This window comes from Trachurus japonicus, chromosome 9 (genome assembly GCF_045865225.1).
Source record: "Trachurus japonicus isolate A0001 chromosome 9, Traja_1.0".
Classification (NCBI taxonomy): Eukaryota; Metazoa; Chordata; class Actinopteri; order Carangiformes; family Carangidae; genus Trachurus; species Trachurus japonicus.
The window spans coordinates 15,186,948-15,207,441 of NC_140915.1; the positions used below are offsets into that span (position 1 = coordinate 15,186,948).

Genomic DNA, 20,494 nt, shown 5'->3' on the forward strand with positions numbered 1-20,494 from the left:
ACATCCCTTCGATAGGATAACATCATTTCTGAGTGTCTTACCAAACAGTTTTGGATTTTGTCACTTTAGTAGTCAAAATGTGGTTAGGGCTGAGATGAAGGACCCAAACAGATCAAAGTCAGGGGTCTGAAAATGTAGGTTATGGGTCTGTATTTAACGAGAGATGCTGGGCTCATGTGTTGGGCTCTTAAAGGGATAGTTAACCCAAAATTGATGGAAGCTCCTCTTCTCAGTTCGTCCAAATTTGACGAACCAGGAAGAGGAGCTTCGAGAAGCTTCCGCTACAAAACAAGCTTGAAATATAGACTTATTTAATTTTTTTCGGGACAATTTTGCATTTCGGGGCTTCAATACAAGACAGACATTACATACGAGCAGCATGGAGGTATTTGGATGTTTTTTGGTGTGTCTTTTTGTTACGAAGACAGTTGGTATCCATTTGCAACTGTTATATGGACATGCACTGCTATGCCGAGACCCCCTGTAACTCAGAGAAGCCACGGAGGACTCTGAAACTTCTCCCAGCCCTTAGTCGACATGAGGGTGAGTAGATAATGAGTGAAATTTCAATTTTGGGTGAACTATCCCTTTAACTTCAACAGACTTTGTGTGAAAGCTGCTACAATCACTCCTGTCCTCCAGTATCAATACAATTAATATCTGTACACTTTTCACTTTAGCTATAATAAACCATAAATTCTGATGAACATACTGAATAAGCCACATTTCATAGAAAGGCATATTCTGGTTTTTGGACTTAAATTCATTTGTTCTCTTTATTTACTGCACCCTCTACCCTCAGCGGTACACTGGTGATCTAATCTTGTGTATCTCCTTGAAAAGCACTAACTCTCTCAGGCTGATGCATTCAGCGTCTCATAATTATTCTGCCCGAGCGTAGTGGACAAAGAGAAAAACCGAAGTGCTGCCTGAAGCACACATAATATCTGCTTCACCTGCTGAAGATGGAGAAATAACTGATCATTGTTTCATTAGAACAGCAGCAAGCCAGACAGAGGTTATTTATTCCTGCCTGCCGATCCTCAACAAGTGTTAATCATCATTATGGCGACTGATAAATAAGACCAAATGAGATGTCTTACGACTTCGACGTACTTGTCTCACCCTCTTTCTCTGCAGCTGCTCATTTCACTGCCCCAGAGTGGAATATAAACTCCATCAGCTTCAGATCTTAGTCTGATGACAAATCAGCAGGAGCCTCAACAAGTCACACTGTGTTGTGACGAATAAATCCAGTGTTTATGGGACAGTAAATCATATCATTATTATAGTGAACTCCATCTCTGAAGTCCTCAGATTTAGTCCTTGCTCAGTAGTTTTGAAACTCAGTAAACAGTTGAGTTTTATCACTGTTTTGTTCTTTTCTTAGAGGTCAGCTCAGAACATATACAAACTAAATCTATAAACTAAACTACAGCAGCAGCAGCCAAGACACAGAGTCAGCACGGAGGAGTGTTTGTGTTTAGGATGTGATCTGACATGTGACGGGTCTGTTTTCTCTACATTTTATACACTTATTGCTTCCTCACTCGATTTTTATGTCTCCATACCCAGTGACAGCCAGAGGCAGAGGCTCTGTGTTAGGATCTCCATTACTGCAGCATGCTGCAGCTATGGGGTCCAACTACTATACATAAAATTATATGATCCGTTGATATATAACAAAAGAAAACAATATGATATAATAATAATAATACAATCAATATCAATACAATTGATCACTCAATCAATCAATCAAAACATTGGTGATTGATTGGGCAAACAAAACATTATCTCTGTTTAAAAGATACGGTTTTACAAGTTATTTGGGCTGTGTGTTGTTCTCGGATGGTGATCAAAGGTTAAAGGTCGTGCTCATTGTGACCTCACAAAATGCAGACGCCCAAGACTTGAGAAAAAGATTCATATAGCTTAAATTTTATATGACCCTGGATTTCTATTTTTAATCATAATGTGTATTTTACTTTTTAGAACAAAATGAGATTTCAGCTTCCAAACCAGTAAATGTCCTAAACCATTAGCTATGGCATGAGTTCAACAGAGGAAACGAGATCTGTTGGAAAACTGTAACCCCAACAAAGACTGTTGCTGTTAGTGTTGCAGTCTAGGAGGAGTTAAGCTTCAAGTCACACACAGCTGAACTGAAATCAGCCGACTGTCGTAAACGTGTCAGACTGATTTGTGATTCCAGCAGCCGGCACCATGTGATTTGGTGGGAGGGCACCAAGTTTGAAAAACATATACACCACTCATGTGGCTTATGCTGCAAACAAACACCCATACAACATCAATTAGTGCTCAATGAATATGAGTTAATGAGCAGCTCTGAGTGAAAGAGCACCACCACACTTCAGAATAATGGCTGCTGTCTGCAGCAACAAACAACAGCCCGTTAGTCACGCTGTCGCTGCTGCTACTCACAAAAACTCTATTGTTACATAAGCACTCGTATGACAGTTTTCGTTCTTATGCACAGTGTTGTCTGACAGCTAATATGAAGGAAGGAAAAAATATATAAATAGTTAATGGACTAAACCCCCGACAGTGTGTTAAGGTGGAATCACACACTATAACATTTAAAGGAACAGTGTCAGTCAACCAAGTGGCTAACTCCACGTCTGAAAAATTAAGTCAGCAATATGTAGGCAGTGTTATATAGTAACAAAGTAGAAATACTTCGTTACTTTACTTAAGTAGTGTTTTTGGATATTTGTACTTTACTTTACTACTTCTATTTCTGGCGACTTTCACTTTTACTTCACTACGTTTTCGAAATAAAATCAATACTTTTACTCCAATACTACTTAGGCTATAAGACTTTTACTCAAGTAATATTCTAATAGGCGACTTTCACTTTTACTTGAGTCATTTTCCAGTAAGGTATCTTTACTTTTACTCAAGTATGGCTTTGGGGTACTTTATACAACACTGTATGTAGGCCTACTAAAAACTGCAGTTCCTCTAATGACCACTAGTGGCTGGCCCCGCTAGTAAGTCTCAATAGACCTGTGTGTTGCCCAATTTTACAATTATTTTTTTTTAACGACATTTTGGTGCATTTTTGCCTTTTAATTGATATAGTGGAGAGATACTGGGGGAATGGGTTAGGGTTAGGGGCACAGTTGGGAGGCAAATCACGACAATCACACTGGGCATTGCCAACTGTTTAAATAACTCACCTGTTCACATTTCATTGAAGTTGTGTATAACTGAGGGTGTGGTGTCTTTGAGTGACGACGGGTGTGGGACCATGTGTTTATCACAAGCTGGTATGGTAACTGGCATATAGACCCAACTCCATACTTGGCCCACCCCTTTGCCCATTTTGGGGTTAGCCACGACTTCAGCAACATTTATAAACCTGTAGATGCCGCCTCTGATGCTACATCAGTCTGTGGTGTTGATCATACAGCAAACAGATGCTAAGGTTTTTTTTTACCCTAATTCTGTAGTGTAGCTACCCTTCTTCTTGACCTTTTAGCCATCTTGTTCCCAGGATGTAGCAGTTACACAATTATTGTGCACAACAGATATAAAAGACATACAGTTAAATATCATCAATCAATTACCGCTTATACGTTCTAACGAATTTTATGTATTAAATGTGCCCACACTCGTGTGAGAGAAATTGGAGTAGCTTCATACCGCACTTGTTCTTGAATCCGGAGCCTTAGTCCTGTTGTTTCTATTCTGTAATGTATTTTATCTCTGTTGCTGTGTGATTTCTGTGTGTCTTGTAATTGTTGCAACTTTTCTATGCTGCTGTCTTGGCCAGACTTCCCTTGAAAAAGAGGTCATTGTGTCTCAGCGGGACCAACCTGGTTAAATAAAGGCAAAATAAAAATAAAATAAATAAAAATCAACATAGAAGTGGTAATTGTTCCCTATACTATGTAAGGGAAGCATTGTACAGTAATAGTATATGACCCCAGGAGAGAGCCCTGAGGCACACCACAGGGAGGAGTAGCATTTTCAGTTTCAGCATTAGGATGAACTAGAGCTGTGATGGCATCGACTCGGTGGCCCAGGTTTCATCAGTCATGGAAACATAGCAGTTTGATTGGTTTATGCTAGTTCTTGAGTCAGCTCTGAACAAGTAACCGCACCCCGGGATGACTTACGATTGGGTGTGAGGCAAGGGGACAAATGGCTGTGTCCTGAGTGATTGCACTGACAGAGGTAATCTGTTTTCTACCCAGAGACACCCATAAACTGAGCATCAGATAATTTTTTTTCTTTTTTATCTCTTTATTTTTGGATACCATCCCAGAGGTAATCTTTTTGTTTGCTTTGTGGCATGGAACATGGTTTTTACAGTCCATAGCTGACATATGTTTACTTGAGTGAGCGATCATCTTATTTCACAGATTAATTTAAATCCATGTGGCCAGTGTCTAAAATCCTTCATCCAATATGAGACCAAAAGCTGGACCCATTATGAAGACCATGATCTTTTAGGTTTCTAAGCATCTAATTCACAGGATTATGGTTTCTCTCAGCCACCTTCACTGTCCATTAAATTAAATACCACATGTCTGGTTACGATTAGGCCTATATCTATAATCTATTTTACTTTTTCTTTTTGTTCATATTTTTCATGCATAAAATGCTGCTAGCTAGTGCTGTTGACAAGTTGCTAATAGTATGGTTATGTACCTTTTTACCTGAATGCGTGTTCTTCAATCATTTAAACATCTTCACAGTTTTTCAGTTGGGGTCATTAAACTCATATATTTATCAGATTTTTGTCAAGATGACACTTCCTGGGCCTGTACTGAAATGTAGCTTGTGTTGATGCTACTGTGTTACTTGATCAATATAAGACTAACCAAAAAAACTGTAAAGCAATTTAATTCCAAAAACAAAGACATTACTACCTATGACACCACTGCCTGAATTGTGCGTCATCATCAGAGAGTACAGACTGAGTTTCGCTGCCCAAAAGGTATGCTTTTTTTTTTTTTTTTACTTTGTCTACAAGGCGTTGATGTATCTGCAGGCACTGCGATGGTAACCAAAATGAAAAGATAAGCAGTAAGTAGCCTACACTCCATTATGGTAAGAAACGTATCATGAGTTAATAAAACGCTGCTGAAAATAACTGAATTATGTGCAGTGTCACAAAGGTTGTAAATTTTCCAGCTCTGTCACAGTTCAAGCAAATATCGGACAGCGAAATGTGTTGGAGCATCTCTTTAAGCAGACCCAGTATTTCTAGATGTGACCATACAGTTGCTGTGCCCTGTTTAAAAAAGACTCTTATTTTTTTTGAACAGCATAATTGTTACATTTTATTTGATTTCTGTGTTAGTTATGATTCTCTGTGAAGATAATCTGAGCCTTGAGTCTCTTTTGGGAAATGAAGTCCTGATCAATAATGAGGAAGCTCCAATGACAAGACTCTAATAACAACCAACAGGAGAAATATAACAAAAAATAGACAAGTTTCTCCACCTCAGTGTATACACTCAGTATACCAGGATGACAAAACCCAAAGAGAATTTTAGAAATGTTTTCAATTTCAATTAAAAGTAAAAACTAAATCATTATAATGAAACCTTGTCTAGAGTTTAGGGCCTTATAGACTGACCTGAAGGTTCACCATCCAACAAGATAAGGACCCTGATCACACAGCCAAGACAACACAGGAGCATCTCAGGGACAATTCTGTGAATCTCCTTGAGTGGCTCGGCCAGAGACTTGAACGCAGTCCAACATCTGAAGAGACCTTAACATGTCTGTCCACTGACATCCCTGTCATTCTCCCAGAGACTGAGACGATCTTCAGTGAAAATCCACAAATCCAAAAAGATTAGAGGCAATGTTAAAAAAAATAAAAAAATAAACACATAATTTTCCTAAAATTATGTATTCTCTTTGTCACAGCGTATTGAGTATAAATGGCTGAAAAATGCTTTTTTTTAGCATGAGACTGCAACATAACACATTGAAAAAAGTGATGGGGTCTGAATACTTTCTGAATGCAATGCATTTTCACCATATGCAGGGATGTGATGAGGTACTTGAGAGACATGTACAACCACCTGAGGTAATAGGATGATGAAAACAGTAAATCGTCTGTCAATACATAACTAATATTTGATATTTTGTTATATTATTATACTACTGTAGTCTGTAGAACATCATGGAGTTCAAAGAGCTGACAGAGAGGCCAGGCCAAAAGAGCCTGACATGCTGAGCTGTGCTAGTATTTGGTGGGTGAAATGGATTAAATCAGTAATACAGTAATTATTGGTGCATTATTCACAGAGAGATGCATCGTTCCAACCAGTTTGGTTTAACTAGTATTTGTAGCCTATTTCTATTAAAAAATTATACATTTGAAAAAATAAAATAATCTGCTACCAGGACAGAATGTAACTTATCCTTGTTTTCCAACATAAAAACCACTTATCGGATATGTGTTAGGCTATATTAATTATATTCCTACTAGATTATATTAGTACATTATATTATTTTATGCATAAAGTAGGCTAGTGACCCATGGACAGGGTCCTGTTTTAGCTTTGATGACTGATTTTTCAGGGGGGGGGTCCATGAAAGTGGAAGGTCTCTGAAAATTCACTTACAGGAGTTGTGAGATGGCCAGTAAACAGAAAACTGACCTGAGGATGATGGTGTTTGACAGGAAGCTGCGATGGCTTCAGTAGGGTATCACCCAAGTTTACCACACTGTTTAAACAAATTCAATAGGCTATGCTTTAATTCAGATGTGATCAAATAGAAAAAGAAAAAAAAAAACGTTTTCCTTATGACAGAGACTGCGTCAGATTCTCATCTTTTCCCGCTATCCATGACGCGTCGTCCATGCGTCCATCTGACTCCTGTGATGAGATTAGAAACCGGACTTAATCCCTGCTCACACTGCGCTTTTTCCAATATTACTAATGTACAGTATATTCTATTGGCTGAATTTGACAGATGTCTAAACCTCGTCAATCCCCCCACCGCGTGATACTCTCTCTCACTCACTGGCTGCTCACGCGCGCTCCTCTCTGGATATTATCTAAAGACTGAGGGCGGGAAACAGGTTGACGTGCCAGGACCGTGAATTCGGGTCATAACCTACATTTTTCACTGTGGAAAAGTCAGTGTAATAAACTGAGAACGCATTTTCAGTATAACATAATAATATATAAGGCCTAATTTAAATCTTTATTCTAAAATGATTTTAGCCTACATTATTAACTGCAATCAATTTGCCATTATTTTTTCTAGCTATTTACATTCTTGTAATGATAACAATACTACCAATAAAAATAGCCTAATAAGAAGAAGAAGCATAATACATTTCACAACAATAGTAGGCTAATACTAATAGTGAAATGTCAGGGATGCCCTGTTTGCATTTATTGTAATTTACTTAATTTTCTTTTTTCTTAGCTATTATTGTTGATTTTCCTGCATTTTCACCACACACATCCCAATCCAAGCAAGACACACAGCATCATCCATCATATAGACAACAGTAACTAAGCCGGCCTGCAGGCTTCAGACAGCAGCAGAGGAGAATCTCAACAGTCCTGAAGCTTCAGCTCTTGATCCGGTCCTCATCATGCCGTGACAGCCTGATGTCCTCTGTGACCATACATACTGTGATCAGTCTGGTGTCTGGTCTGTATCGGCTGGATCAACTTCACACATGAAACCAAACCACTGTTGAAAAGTCGACGCTTATTGCTGGTAGAGTGCGGAGGAGGAGGAGCAGAGCGCGGACCATGCAGCACCGAGATCCGGACCAAGAACAGTCTGACTGACCAAGAAGAGCCGGACTGGGTAGTCTATAGTCAAGAAGCTGCTCTGTAACTTCTCTCTGCAGGCTGAGAGTCAGATTAGTGAGAGGAGAGGACGCTGTGTGATAACTAACCACAGAGGTGCAGACTGTTGCTTGTTGCTGCTGCTGCTGCTGCTGGTGTGTCAGAGTCAGGACCACGGTCACATGGTGGTGGCCGCCAGCGTCACTGCTGCTCTGTGATCGGTGTGTGGAGCTCTACTGACCTCTGCTGAACACACACCGGCACTGCAAGTCCAGATGTTTTTGGCTCAATTTGAAACTTCACCTTCACATCTTAATAATAGTTCATAATTTTCTTTACAACTTTTGCAGTGGAGTCGCTAAATTAAGTAAAAACAAAACAAAACAAAACAAAACAAGAAAAACAAGAACGTTTAAGTTGTTATATAGGCTAACTGATTTGGATCTCCTAATCCATAGGCCTATTTTCAGTAAGAAGAAAGGAGTGTGTTTTTTGGAGTAGGATGCCATTTCTTTCCCTCTGAACCCAGATTCTTCAGACATTAACCTGAGACTCTCAGCATATAGGCCTACCTGCAGAGGTCTTGAAGGGATAGTTCACCCAAAATTCAAATTTCACTCATTATCTATACTCACCCTCATGTCAACTAAGAGCTGTGAGAATTTTCAGAGTCCTCTGTGCCTTCTCTGAGTTACGGGGGTCTGTGCAGCAGTATGAACAATTTCTCATGTCGGGGCTTCAATACAAGAGGGACATTACAGACAAGTATGCAGGTATTTGGATGTTTTTTGGTGTGTCTTTTTGGACGAAGAAAGTTGGTATTGACAACCATTATATGGACAAATACTGCTACGCGGACGGCGGACCCCCCCCCGTAACTCAGAGAAGGCACGGAGGAAATTCTCACAGCTCTTAGTCGACATGAGGGTGAGTAGATAATGAGTGAAATTTGAATTTTGGGTGAACTATCCCTTTAAGTGGATCTGGACTGGACAATGACTTCTTCAACATGTCTCCAACTAGAGAGACTGAGGCCAGGCATTCTTCTTCTTCTTTTTCAGTCTCCCACCTCAGAAGAGAGTCAGTGCAGTGGCCAGGCCGAAGAATAAACTCTTCTTTTGTTGACCCAGGCAAAAAAAACAACCTATAGCCATAAGGCCACATTGCCCTGACTGGGAAACCGTATAGCCTCTCAATCCAAAGTCAATCAATGACATTACCCACTGAGCTATGCAGCTGATATATTAAGTTGCAGGTCAACCATACTCTTAACTTTCATTACACTTCCTCATAATGAAACAAAATACAATATATTGTTGCACAAGAGGAACCCCGTACCCACAACAAACCAGCTTACTTGGAGTGAGTGGTTAAAGCACGTCCCATACTGCTGTTATTTTGTTACTGTCTCTTTTATGGTTGTCTAGTAACTGTTTTCACATGTAGTATCTCTGTCCTTACATAACTTGTTGTATGTCACTGTACGTCAAATTATCTGTCATTTTGTGGTATGTCATTGTGTTATGTTGGCCTATTGACTCTATTTCTTCCTTCTTTTGTGTCACTATATGTGCTTTTATTGTCTATAATATTTTAATGTTATACTCCCCCTCTCCCTTGCCCCTTAGGAGGTATTTCACCTCCTACCAGGCCATTGCCTTAATAAGAATGTATTCTTAGCAATTCTTGCCTGGTAAAATAAAGGTTTAGCTACTACTACTACTACTACATATGAGCTGTGGCCCTTGTGCACAACATCCCCAGTTTAGACCCATTTATTGGGTGTCTGTTCCCCCATTTTCTCTCCCAATTTCCCATCATACCTTCACTTGTGATAAAATACAAAAAATGTAAAGACTAAGCAGGTAAAATCACAAAGGCAACCGCTGAGGCCAGGCTGACTATTGAAACATCTTTTATGGTGTTTTTTTTTGTTTGTTTTTTTTAACATTATCTTTACTCTCAATATCCCAAACATACACACGCATTCATTCAGAACAACTCAGATGATTTTGATGTTGGTTGTTGTTGTTCCCCCAGTGGCCGACTGAGGGCGCTATAGACACATGATGGACTGATAGGATAGCTACTCTGCAGCTGAAAGTGAAACTTACAGTAGACGGATCAACGGTGAGTCCAAGCAAGCGGTATGTCTGCATCTGGAGGGAAACTGTGCATCACAGAGGTGGGTTTATCACGACAAAGTGCGTTTACTTTTAACATAGTTTGTCAAACTGAGGGTAGTTGAGCTGTGGGAGGTGAGGGAGAGCAACTTAAAAAACCGTGAAGGTCGAGTTTTATCCAGTTTTCTGTTTATCTGTGAAACTGCTGCCACGAGTAGTCCTAGTCTAGACCAGACCTGGGCTGTTATTTTACCTTTTAATGTTTAATTTAGTTGCTGAAACAAACTCTTCCGTGGATATTTTTTCCACAAAAATGCGCTGCTTTGGTAACTTAAATAAACATCCGGTTTGGACGGTTACCCTTCAAAATAAAAGCACGTCAATAAAGTGGACGAGTTTCACACGCGCTCTACAGTCGGTGTTGTCCATCGTGTATAGGATTAGATCTGTAACAGATCTTTAACTCGTAAATCTGTAAATATATGACTATTCTTTTATTTCAAGGGACTCCTATTTTGCAATTCCACATATATTGATTTTTGGAGACCTTTATTTTCAAATACTACACATTTCTTTCCTATTTGAATCTGCGAGTTAACCACGCCCCCTCATTTTGTCAGCAACAGGTGGAAACAAAAAGAGCAAGAAATACTGTAGGCTACATTTGGCAGTTGAAATTAAAAGTTTCTAGGTCAGCAACTAAACCAGCACCTGATACAATGGTGACAGTAAACATTCATGCTAGATTTTATACACTGTGACCAATTATAAAGATACACTACAGGCTATGGCCATCCAACCTGTAAAAACGACCAGTTTCCTCTATCTTTCATTTATTCTTTCTAATTGAATGTATTTTTCCAAAATAAGACATCATTGACAGGCGACCAATGACATGGAGCGTTACCATAAAACAGATCTCTCTGGTTTGAGTGTAAGAACACAACCTGCTAAACAATATAGAGCATAGATCAAGCTGGTTTTGGTCATTCTTATGTGGATAACTTATTTTATTTTGAATCTACAGAACAGCACATATCCACAAACTGTCAGACTTCTCAACACCCCAGAAATACTATTTTAAATACCATGGTCCATTTAGAGGGGCAGGGTATTGTTTTAATGTGCCATATTTATTGATTATCTATTTATTACTTTGGTGCTCTTTATTCTGATTTTATCATGTACCGTATTGGGTGTATGTTGTGTTTTTATGTCAGTGTGTGAAGCCCACTGAAACAAATCCCAATCAACAATGTTGTTGACATGGCAATAAAGTATTGAAACTTGAAACTAATCCCCTCAGACCTGTTAAAGGGACAACGAGGAGTTTTGGAAAAGCGAAGCGTTTTCACACTACATTTATGAGCCTCCGCGCGCACCGTGAAATTCTTTGACCGGCGCAAGACAGACTCATGTTTTCATTCATCAAGAATTAAAGTCAGAGGTTCAAAGACGATCACATACCGTTGTAGTTCCGACCATAAACGGCGATTCTGCGGCGTTATTCTCATAACTCGCCGCAAAACCGAAAGCAAAAAACGCTGGTCCGCTCGACCAGCATTTCCGCCACCACTAATAATAACAAAATAACGATATAGACAAAACGATATATTTATCGAAAATGGGCCCATTAACAAGTGTGGGTAGCTGATTCATCCACATTAATATGAGACTTTTTTATAACCAAATAGAAACTCCTTGTTGTCCCTTTAAGATGTTCCAGTACTCAGTTACAGGTCAACTTCCACACTAGATGGAGGTGGCAATCTAATGCTGTCATATGTTTTTGCAGTTCATCACAGACATCACTGCCACCATTGATGAAGCTGGTTTCAAAGACAAGGTGAGATTAGCTGAAGTTCTTCAGTCTTTCAACACTACAAAAAAAGGGTCCTGCTACAAGGTGAGAGGAACCTATGAGGATGTGGAGCGTCTTCGGAGCAGACTGTCGGCGCTGGACCACCAGCTCAGTCCTGACACACATGGACAAACCCGTCATCAACACAGTGTCAGATCTGTAGATGTGTCCTGGGTCGTCATGAACTACATTCAGAAGAAATGTCCAAAAGAACTTGACAAAATTGACAACGATGGTTTTATCATTGAAATACAGCCTGACCTCAGAACAGCACGTAAAAACCCGGATGTCAAAGCTCAGCTGACTTTCAGACCAAAGCATGTTTCCATGAATCCTGTTCACCTTGACTTTGCAAGACAGAGGTTCATCTCCTTCTACCAGAGAACGGCGTCTGACCTGCAGGTCACATCGCTCCGTGTCAGACCACAGGACCACCAAGACCTGCACAGGAGGTTTCCACGTCTCCTCTTTAAAAAAAACAGCCAAAACGAGAATGAGGTAAAAGTGACTGGGCCTTTTATGCACATTGCTAAATTAGAAGAGTATCTTTCACGTAATACACCGAGTCCAAGCAAGAGCCCAGTGAACAAAGGTCCAGCAAGCAGCAGCAGAACAATGAGCCCTGCACCAACACACAGCAAAGATCCTGAGGATGAAACATGTCCGATCTGTATGGAACTAATAGTCAAGACAGAGAAGACGACACTGCGGTGTAAACACTCCTTCTGCAAAGACTGCCTGAAGAGAGCTTTCGACTACAAGCCCGTGTGCCCGACCTGTGGACAGTTATACGGCACGTTGACAGGGACGCAGCCCGATGGAGGTCAGATGACTGTCACCAAAAGTAATACACCTCTTCCTGGATACAAGGAATATGGAACAATAACTGTCAATTACTACATTCCAAGTGGCACACAAAAGGTAAGCCTCTACATCAATACAATGATCTATTTTCATTTTAAGCAGCAACAACAAGTTTTTTTATTTTTCCCCAGCTCATTTTAAGGGCCATTGAAAGCAAAGATGTTACTATTACAAATAGGGCGGTCACAATCATGAAAGTTTAGTTGATGATTAATTGCCATACAAATAATTGCAATTTATGGTTTAATTGTCTTTTTCTGATTATTTTATGCCACTATTGTCATATAAGCCTAAACATAATTTAGTAATACACATACATCTTATGAGTAGGAATAGGAAGAGCCATTTATTGGCTTTGCAACTAAACCCAACCTCAAACGGTGGAAAACGACAGGGGAAATAGTGATGTAAATATGACATTTCTGTCAGTTTCTTCCAGCTGTTTTTATACAGATGAAGGGAAATTATATTAACGATTATGCAAAATAATTGCAGTTCAAATAATTGCAATCAGGTGATTATGTAATAATTGGAACAGGCCTATACATGATTTTAAAATTACAAAATTGTCACATTTTGTTGTCTTCAATTCCCACACATAAACGCACAATCTGTGGTCCCAGCCACTTGAAATCCCACAATAACATCCAGCTGTGCAGAACATCATGAAGCAGACAGAGTTTGACTGTGTGTGTGTGTGTGTGTGTGTGTGTGTGTGTGTGTGTGTGTGTGTGTGCAGGAGGAGCATCCTAACCCTGGTCAGCCGTATGAAGGTGTGTCCCGTACAGCCTATTTCCCAGACTCCCCAGAGGGCAGAAGGATCGTCGGACTGCTGAGACGAGCCTTCGATCAGAAACTCATCTTCACCGTGGGTCGGTCAACCACCAGCGGCAGGAACAACACGGTCACATGGAATGATATTCACCACAAAACGTCCACACATGGAGGACCAACTCAGTAAGGACTCTTTACATAGTACCTAATAAGTCAGACTAAAAGTGTGTCCATATGAATTCACTGAATCTCTGTCATTGTGTTTTCAGCTATGGATATCCAGACCCTGACTATCTGAGTCGTGTTCAGGACGAACTGAAAGTCAAGGGAATTGAATGAGTCGACACATGAATGCACTAAGATGATGTATGAAGTTCCACTTTTGTATTTATGTCTTCTACAGTTGTAAAAAAACAATTTTTTTAATCAGATTTTGTAGATTATGACACAGATTGACCACTTGACGCTTCTTTAACTTAATTTTATATGTCTTAGATAATGATACATTACATCTTGTTTTCTGTTATTATCCTTCATTCCTCAAGTCATCTCTTCTTGTGTTTGTTTTATTTCTTTTCATTTTTTTCCCACTAAATGTTAATATTTGTTCATGAAAAATTCCAACTGGTCTGTTCAAAGTTAAATTTCATGATGTTGTAGCAGTTTAATGTGGTGGGGATACTAACTGGGCTACTTTGTTGTATAGCATCTATTTAAAATTTGTACTACGTTGATGAAATCAATAAAAGAAAAGTTTTTAATCTAAATTATTCAATGTATTTCTTTCAACAGTTATAAATATATTTTATCACAGTTTAGCTTACAGAAGACACCCACAAAGATGTAATTCAATATAAATGTATGATATAGGCCTATATGTATATGTATGATATATATGATGTAATTCAATAGATGTAATATATAAATATTAGAGCAATATATACAGTATATATATATATATATATATATATATATATATATAAATCTTATGAAACATGTCAAAGGTAACAAAAATTGGATGACTTGTTTAAAGACTCCATTCAAGCATCACAATGCAGCCTCCAGCAAAGGATTCCTGGAGTATGTAAAGAAGACATCAGTAAATCGTGTTGGCTATTATTGAGGCAGTAATGTGATTCTATCTGAGCCGCACAGAGTAGTTAAATGTTTTTTTTGTTATTTTTTATTTTTTGAAGGTGAAGCAGGGTTTATTTGAAGGAGGCGCGGACCCGACGGCCCTTCAGAGGCTGAGGAGGTCTGTAGTTGTCCACCATGCAGCATTCAGCTTCTCCGTCTCCGGTGAACAGGAGGCTGCGGAACTTGGCCATCTGCGCAGGGCTAACACTGATTGGCTCCTTGAGGACAATCCAGGTGACACTCTCCAGCAGAGGGGGTGTGGTCAGAGAGCCATCGTAGGTCCAATAATCCAGAGAACCAGGGAGAAGAGTCTTTGCGTCAAAGTTGTCAAAGGTGGACTGCTTTCCCTTGGTCTTAATGGCATCCAGGGCATCCAGAAGCTTCTGAAGTCTGGGGTTGGCATCACCAATCTCGAGGAAGACCCCGACCACAGCGAGTCCATCAGGCTGGCTGGCTGCCTCTCCAAAGCTGGGGTACTTAGTGTTCCAGTGCACCAGGTGGAGCTCACAGGGGAACTTGATGCCGTTGACGGTGTGCTCAGAGCCTCTGTCGTCACTGGCTCCCCAGTGGAAATGAAATTGTTTCAGACGATAAGTTCCAGAAATAGGTCCTCCGGTCAGAGTGGAGGTGTCCCCGTCGTCCACAAAGTCCACCTGGAACGAGTGTCCATTGTTCTGGATGCCCTTGGCGTTGGAAGGGTCGTACTTGAGCTCCAGAGCCTTCAGGGAGGAGTCGTACTGGGCCTCCTCGGGGATGACGTCGATGGGGGACTGCCGGGGTCCGTCGGCTACAGGGTAGTCCTTCGCCCATTTGTCAGGTCCGTTAGTCGGTCCGTATCCCCATCCGTGAGACATGGCTGCTTTGCTGCTTGCTTGCGAACACAGAGGTGTAGAATCCGAATCCAGAGTATACTTGAATAGAATGTTTAGATTAATCAGTGATGATGTCATACTATGGAACACGACACACAATGAGAGATTCCGTTGGTTCCGTTCACCTGTTGACTGCCCAGAGTTCCTCAGATACAACTAGAGACGGGAAAACATCGAGAGTTTTCATTTTCAGATAACCAGAGCATCAGTGAACGCAGCACGTAAGTACTGAAATTACAAGGATTTTAGCAAAGTCAGAATTCATCATAATTCAAAAAAAATGTTGAGCAAAGTAGCTAGAAACTCATTAGGTGATGGATAATCTAGTTATACCCATGACCCTATGAAGATGCATCAGATCCTTTACTTAAGTGGAAATAAAAACTATGAAATAAAGTATATTTTAGTACATTTTGAATGTTTCATGTGCAAAAGAGCTTAAAAGTGTTATGTCTCTGTTATCAATATACATTACATTATGGGATTACAACATGTAAGTTGTATCTAAATGCTGTTGAGGTGAAACCAAATTTTTTTTTTATGTTGCTGGATAGTTAAAATTTTAAAACTGCATCATATTTAAAAGCTGGCCATCTGTTAAATAAGCTAAATAAAGTATTAATCTTCAAAGTCAGTGGTAAATTAAGCTGTGAGGTGGATGTAGTGAAGGAAAATAAACATTATTTCCCTCTGAAATGTAGTGAAGGAGTAAATTGTAGGTTACTTGGTACTGTTACAACTTCATGTCCTTCCCTATAAAACGTCTGAAAAGCAGCTTCCTGATAATGTTACAGGTTCATTATCAGAGAGAACCACAGTGACGACATCACATCAACTTCATGGATCTCAATGCAGAATTCGATCAAGTCATCCAGAAGATGAATTGGAATGAGGTTATTGATCGAGTGAAGGCCATGGTAGATGACATGGTGATGGGAGATACACCCTACCCTCCCCCCCTGCTGCCTGCTCCCACTCTCCCTGCTGAGATGTGGTTCTCCCCCCAACCTCAGTCAGTACACAGACAGTATTTTGGATTTACCCCTGATGGAGCAGCTCCATACAGCTCCATCCAACCTCCATCAGTAGACGGAGAAAATCTTAGATTCTTTCCAGCTCCACACAGCTTTGGTCTCAATGTTCAGGCTGCTCCCATCATCCCCCTGGAAACATGGAGTGAGTTGACTGTGATACAGCGAGCTCAAGTATACAGCCAGAAACAGGTAAGACACCAATGAGAAAATGACACATTTTAGAAGAGGGTGTCAGGTTAAATTGAACTGCACGTTAATTAGATTCTCTCTGTGTGTTGTGAGTCATTGTGAGGCAGACTTCACAGTCTGACAGCAGCAGTCTCTTAACTAAAAGATCATCTCTTATACAGTAGTAACTGAAACAGCCACTGCTGAGGTTTGAAATAAATAGTCATGGAGTTATTGTGAATGTTTGTACAGAGGGTTTGAGTCCACAAAACAACTTTAATGGGTCAATAAGACAAAAAAACTGATGATGATGATGATGCAGTTTGTCTAATCACCTGTACTGTTTGTGCTTGTGTTTCCAGTATCACAACATACCAGTGATGAGGCTCCCTGAAACCATGAGGGAGACCATGCTTCCCGTTGGAGAACTGTAAGTAACAGATACATAACTGCAAACGCACGAATGCGTACACGCAAAAACACACACATTTTCACTTGTGTGCACAAAGTCTGAGTCTGAGCCTCTGTCTTCATCTGCAAACACATTTTTTCTCTTATCTAATGTGTGTGTCTGGTGTTGTTCATGTAGGAATGGAGAAGTGGTGTTTGGACTTCCCAGGGTCCCACCTGTTCCTCCTGCTGCTCCTCCAGTGCAGGGACCGAGGCTCTCTGAAACCCCTGATGCAGCAGCTCCACACAGCTCTGGCCACAATGTTCACGCTGCTCCCTGTGTCCCACTGAAAACACAAAGAGAGTCGACTGTGATACAGCGAACTAAAGTGTACAGCCAGAAACAGGTAAGACACCAAGTGTAGGTTAGAGACGATAGATTCATAAGAACTGTATCAACACTTGTATCAAAAAGATGAGTTAGTTACTAATGGAGGAAGCTTCAGGAAACAGAAGGAGAGCAGAAGTTTTATTTTAATCTCAGACTAACAGAGGCTGTTTATCAATATCCTTATTGACTGCCAGTTAATCATAATAATTCATAACCTCCTCTCACCTTACAGTTTCTGCCAAATCAGCTGCCTCAGCACATCGTCCCAGGAGTTGCAGCTTCAACCAGTGCTGCTACAGCCCAGGTAAGACCCTGGTTCACCACAAACACACTGTGAAGCTTCTTCACTGTTGGAGCAGACAGATCACCGTGACACCTGAAGGACCAGTCACTGTCAAACCTGACTTTATGCTGTTTCAGTTCAAAATGACACATTTTTAGAAGAGGGTGTCAGGTTAAATTGAACTGCACGTTAATTAGATTCTCTCTGTGTGATTTGAGTCATTGTGAGGCAGACTTCACAGTCTGACAGCAGTCTCTTAACTAAAAGATCATCTCTTATACAGTATTAACGGTAACAGCCACTGGTGAGGTTTGAATTAAATAGTCTCTGGAATTGTTGTGAATGTTTGTACAGAGGTTTCGAGTCCACAAAACAACTTTAATGAGTCAAAAAGCTCCAGTTTGCAGGTGAATGTAGCTTAGATATAGCTACATCTTGTAGGTGTAGTAGGATGTAGATGATGATGATGCGGTTTGTCTAATCACCTGTGCTGTTTGCTTTTCCAGTATCCCAACATGTCAGTGATGAGGCTTCCTGAAACCATGCTTCCCGTTGGAGTACTGTAAGTATCAGATACATAACACAAACACACACACACACACACAGGTGTGCACATCAGTGAGCCTCTGTCTTCATCTGCAAACACACTTTCTCTCTGATCTAATGTGTGTGTCTGGTGTTGTTCATGTAGGAATGGAGAAGTGGTGTACCGTCCTCCTGGAGTCCCAGCTGTTCCTCCTGCTGCTCCTCCAGTGCAGGGACCGAGGCTCTCTGAAACCACCATGGAGAAGATGGTTCCTGTGGGAGAACTGTAAGAAACAGCAAACACACACACACACACACACACACACACACACACACACACACACACACACACACACACACACACACACTCTCTCTCTTCTCTAATGTGTGTATCTGGTGTTGTTCACATAGGAACGGAGTGAAGGTGTACGGACTTCCAGGAGTCCCACTTGTCCCCCCTGCTGCTCCTCCAGTCACCCGCTCCAAGCCTCAGTACGTTGCACACTGACTGGCTCCAGATCTGTGACAGAGCTCATCAACACTCTCCTGTCTCTAACTAACTTGTCCACCCAGATCCTCGTCCACTTCTGTTGGTTGTTTTCCTCACAGTTTCCCTCAGTGGTGCTTCATCATGCTCTTCTGTTTTCACTGTTTCCCATAGAACGCAAAAACCTGAGAGGCAAGAGGACGACGGGCGACCGCACGTCAAGAAGCCGCTCAACGCCTTCATGATTTTCAGGAGGGAGCAAAGTTCAAATGTTGCTGCAGAATTGAACATCAAGTACGCTGTGGCAGTGAACACCGCCCTTGGACAGAAGGTGAGTGTGTTTAGTCCGAGTGTTTGAGACGCTCAGTGTCACACACACACACTTCATTACAGTGTGGTCAAAGATTTCCTGCATTAATCAGTGCTGAAGACAAAACTTCAAAAACCCGCACAGTCATTTTAAAGAAACCAATGTGAACTTGTTGTCATGTGACCAGAGAACCAGTCTAGTATCTCCAGCATTTTATGACACAAACACACTGTGGTGGAGTTTGCATTGCAGAGTCTCTTCATATGTTTCCATGCTTGTGTCTGTGCACTATAGTCGGTCTGCAGCTGCATGTACAGTAGTTGTGTGTCACTATGTAGGCCTATTGACAGTTTGTTGTTGTGTGTCCACAGTGGAAGTCTATGTCAAAGGAGCAGAGGGACGAATACTATAGGAAAGCAGATTACGAGAAGCTGCTCCACATCCTCCGTCATCCAGAATGGTCCTATAGTGATAACTACGTATGTGCACTGTATATACTCACATACGACTTCTACATGTTGATAGAAACACTGGACGATACAACACAGCCACTGAGTTTGTTGTTTGTCGATCGTGTTGGATGAAACTCTCGTGTTTGTTTTCGTGTAGGGCAAAATGAAGAAAGCGGTGAGAAGAAAGGCTCCTGCTACAGCTGAGGGTGAGACAATATTTCTGTGGATCAGTTTCAGAACCTCCTTTTCTTTACTCTGCAGCTCAAACTGAATTGTGTTATTTTTCATGTCAGGATCAAAATGTTGCAGGTTGAAGAGGCAGCCTCTGGTTTGAAGAGTTTGTTCTGAATCTCTGGTTTGTTGTTGCAGATTTTGAACCAGAGGTCACACAGGAAGCCAAGAGGACGTGTAGGACACCAGTGGAGACAGCTCTGATGGAGGCGTCCACCTCACCGGTCCTCCACTCTTCTCTCCCCTTCTTCACATCTGTCAGACCCTGAGTGTTTCTCCCTGGACCAGCTTTTGCCACCATTGCTCCTCTGAGAGAAGGGGACACACTTGTATAAAATACAAATAATTATTTTATATTATTTATTTGTATAGATGTGTCCTTTTATATGTATATAAAATCAGAAATAAAAAAACAAAAAAGCACATCTCATCTTTGTTGTCTAGACTGAGTTTAGTTCACCTGTGTCACAGCAGCAGCTAGTTGTTCACATTCTGTGTTTTGATCTCGTGTTACCCTCTATATGTAGTATATTACAAGTGACAAACTTGGTGTACTCACCCAACTCTTTCTTGTACTAAACATATGAAATTAAATCTCAGTACCCTTTTAACGAAACTACGGAGGATGATCATTGGTCCAGATGTGGAGAAGCCTGCAACAACAAATATGTACATACAGCACATTTAATATTAAAAACAAACTCCACTGTCAGAGTGAAGCTGGTGAAAATGCAGTCACTTATCTTGAGTTTCACGTGTTAAAAACTGAGATTTAATGAGTTAATAAAATAAA

At 40.7% G+C, this 20,494-nt stretch overlaps 2 protein-coding genes and 1 pseudogene across 5 annotated transcripts; 2 read left to right on the forward strand and 1 right to left on the reverse strand.

Annotated features, from left to right (window-relative positions):
* Positions 1-9,886: 9,886 nt before the first annotated feature.
* Positions 9,887-14,219, forward strand: LOC146981163 (E3 ubiquitin-protein ligase DTX3). Of its 2 annotated transcripts, none has more exons than XM_085788133.1 (4): positions 9,887-9,984; positions 11,718-12,704; positions 13,387-13,604; positions 13,691-14,219. In XM_085788133.1, exons 1-4 carry the CDS (start codon positions 9,949-9,951, stop codon positions 13,758-13,760), a joined length of 1,311 nt encoding a protein of 436 aa, XP_085644259.1. In that variant the 5' UTR covers positions 9,887-9,948; the 3' UTR covers positions 13,761-14,219. The 2 variants fall into 2 exon arrangements, with proteins under 2 accessions (XP_085644259.1, XP_085644257.1); XM_085788131.1 differs by having other exon boundaries at positions 11,718-11,828; positions 13,691-13,900.
* Positions 14,220-14,610: 391 nt separating this feature from the next.
* LOC146981164 (carbonic anhydrase pseudogene) lies at positions 14,611-15,454 on the reverse strand (annotated as a pseudogene). The gene has a single exon (XR_015036568.1). The product of XR_015036568.1 is annotated as a carbonic anhydrase pseudogene (transcript).
* Positions 15,455-15,614: 160 nt separating this feature from the next.
* Positions 15,615-20,055, forward strand: LOC146981165 (uncharacterized). 2 transcript variants are annotated; one of them, XM_085788134.1, is made up of 10 exons: positions 15,615-15,651; positions 16,225-16,653; positions 17,646-17,717; positions 18,203-18,258; positions 18,388-18,507; positions 18,633-18,713; positions 18,883-19,039; positions 19,390-19,497; positions 19,628-19,676; positions 19,840-20,055. In XM_085788134.1, exons 2-10 carry the CDS (start codon positions 16,270-16,272, stop codon positions 19,968-19,970), a joined length of 1,158 nt encoding a protein of 385 aa, XP_085644260.1. In that variant the 5' UTR covers positions 15,615-15,651; positions 16,225-16,269; the 3' UTR covers positions 19,971-20,055. The 2 variants fall into 2 exon arrangements, with proteins under 2 accessions (XP_085644260.1, XP_085644261.1); XM_085788135.1 differs by lacking the exons at positions 17,646-17,717; positions 18,203-18,258 and adding an exon at positions 16,995-17,062 and having other exon boundaries at positions 19,840-20,051.
* Positions 20,056-20,494: the final 439 nt, after the last annotated feature.

Bases quoted from the DNA above. Each gene is read 5' to 3' on its own strand.
- LOC146981165 (XM_085788134.1), top strand. From the start codon at position 16,270: ATGGATCTCAATGCAGAATTCGATCAAGTCATCCAGAAGATGAATTGG. The intron at 18,508-18,632 runs GTAAGAAACAGC...TTGTTCACATAG, and splicing joins ATGGTTCCTGTGGGAGAACT to GAACGGAGTGAAGGTGTACG. The intron at 19,498-19,627 runs GTATGTGCACTG...GTTTTCGTGTAG, and splicing joins GGTCCTATAGTGATAACTAC to GGCAAAATGAAGAAAGCGGT.
- LOC146981163 (XM_085788133.1), top strand. From the start codon at position 9,949: ATGTCTGCATCTGGAGGGAAACTGTGCATCACAGAG. The intron at 12,705-13,386 runs GTAAGCCTCTAC...GTGTGTGTGCAG, and splicing joins TTCCAAGTGGCACACAAAAG to GAGGAGCATCCTAACCCTGG. The intron at 13,605-13,690 runs GTAAGGACTCTT...TTGTGTTTTCAG, and splicing joins ACACATGGAGGACCAACTCA to CTATGGATATCCAGACCCTG.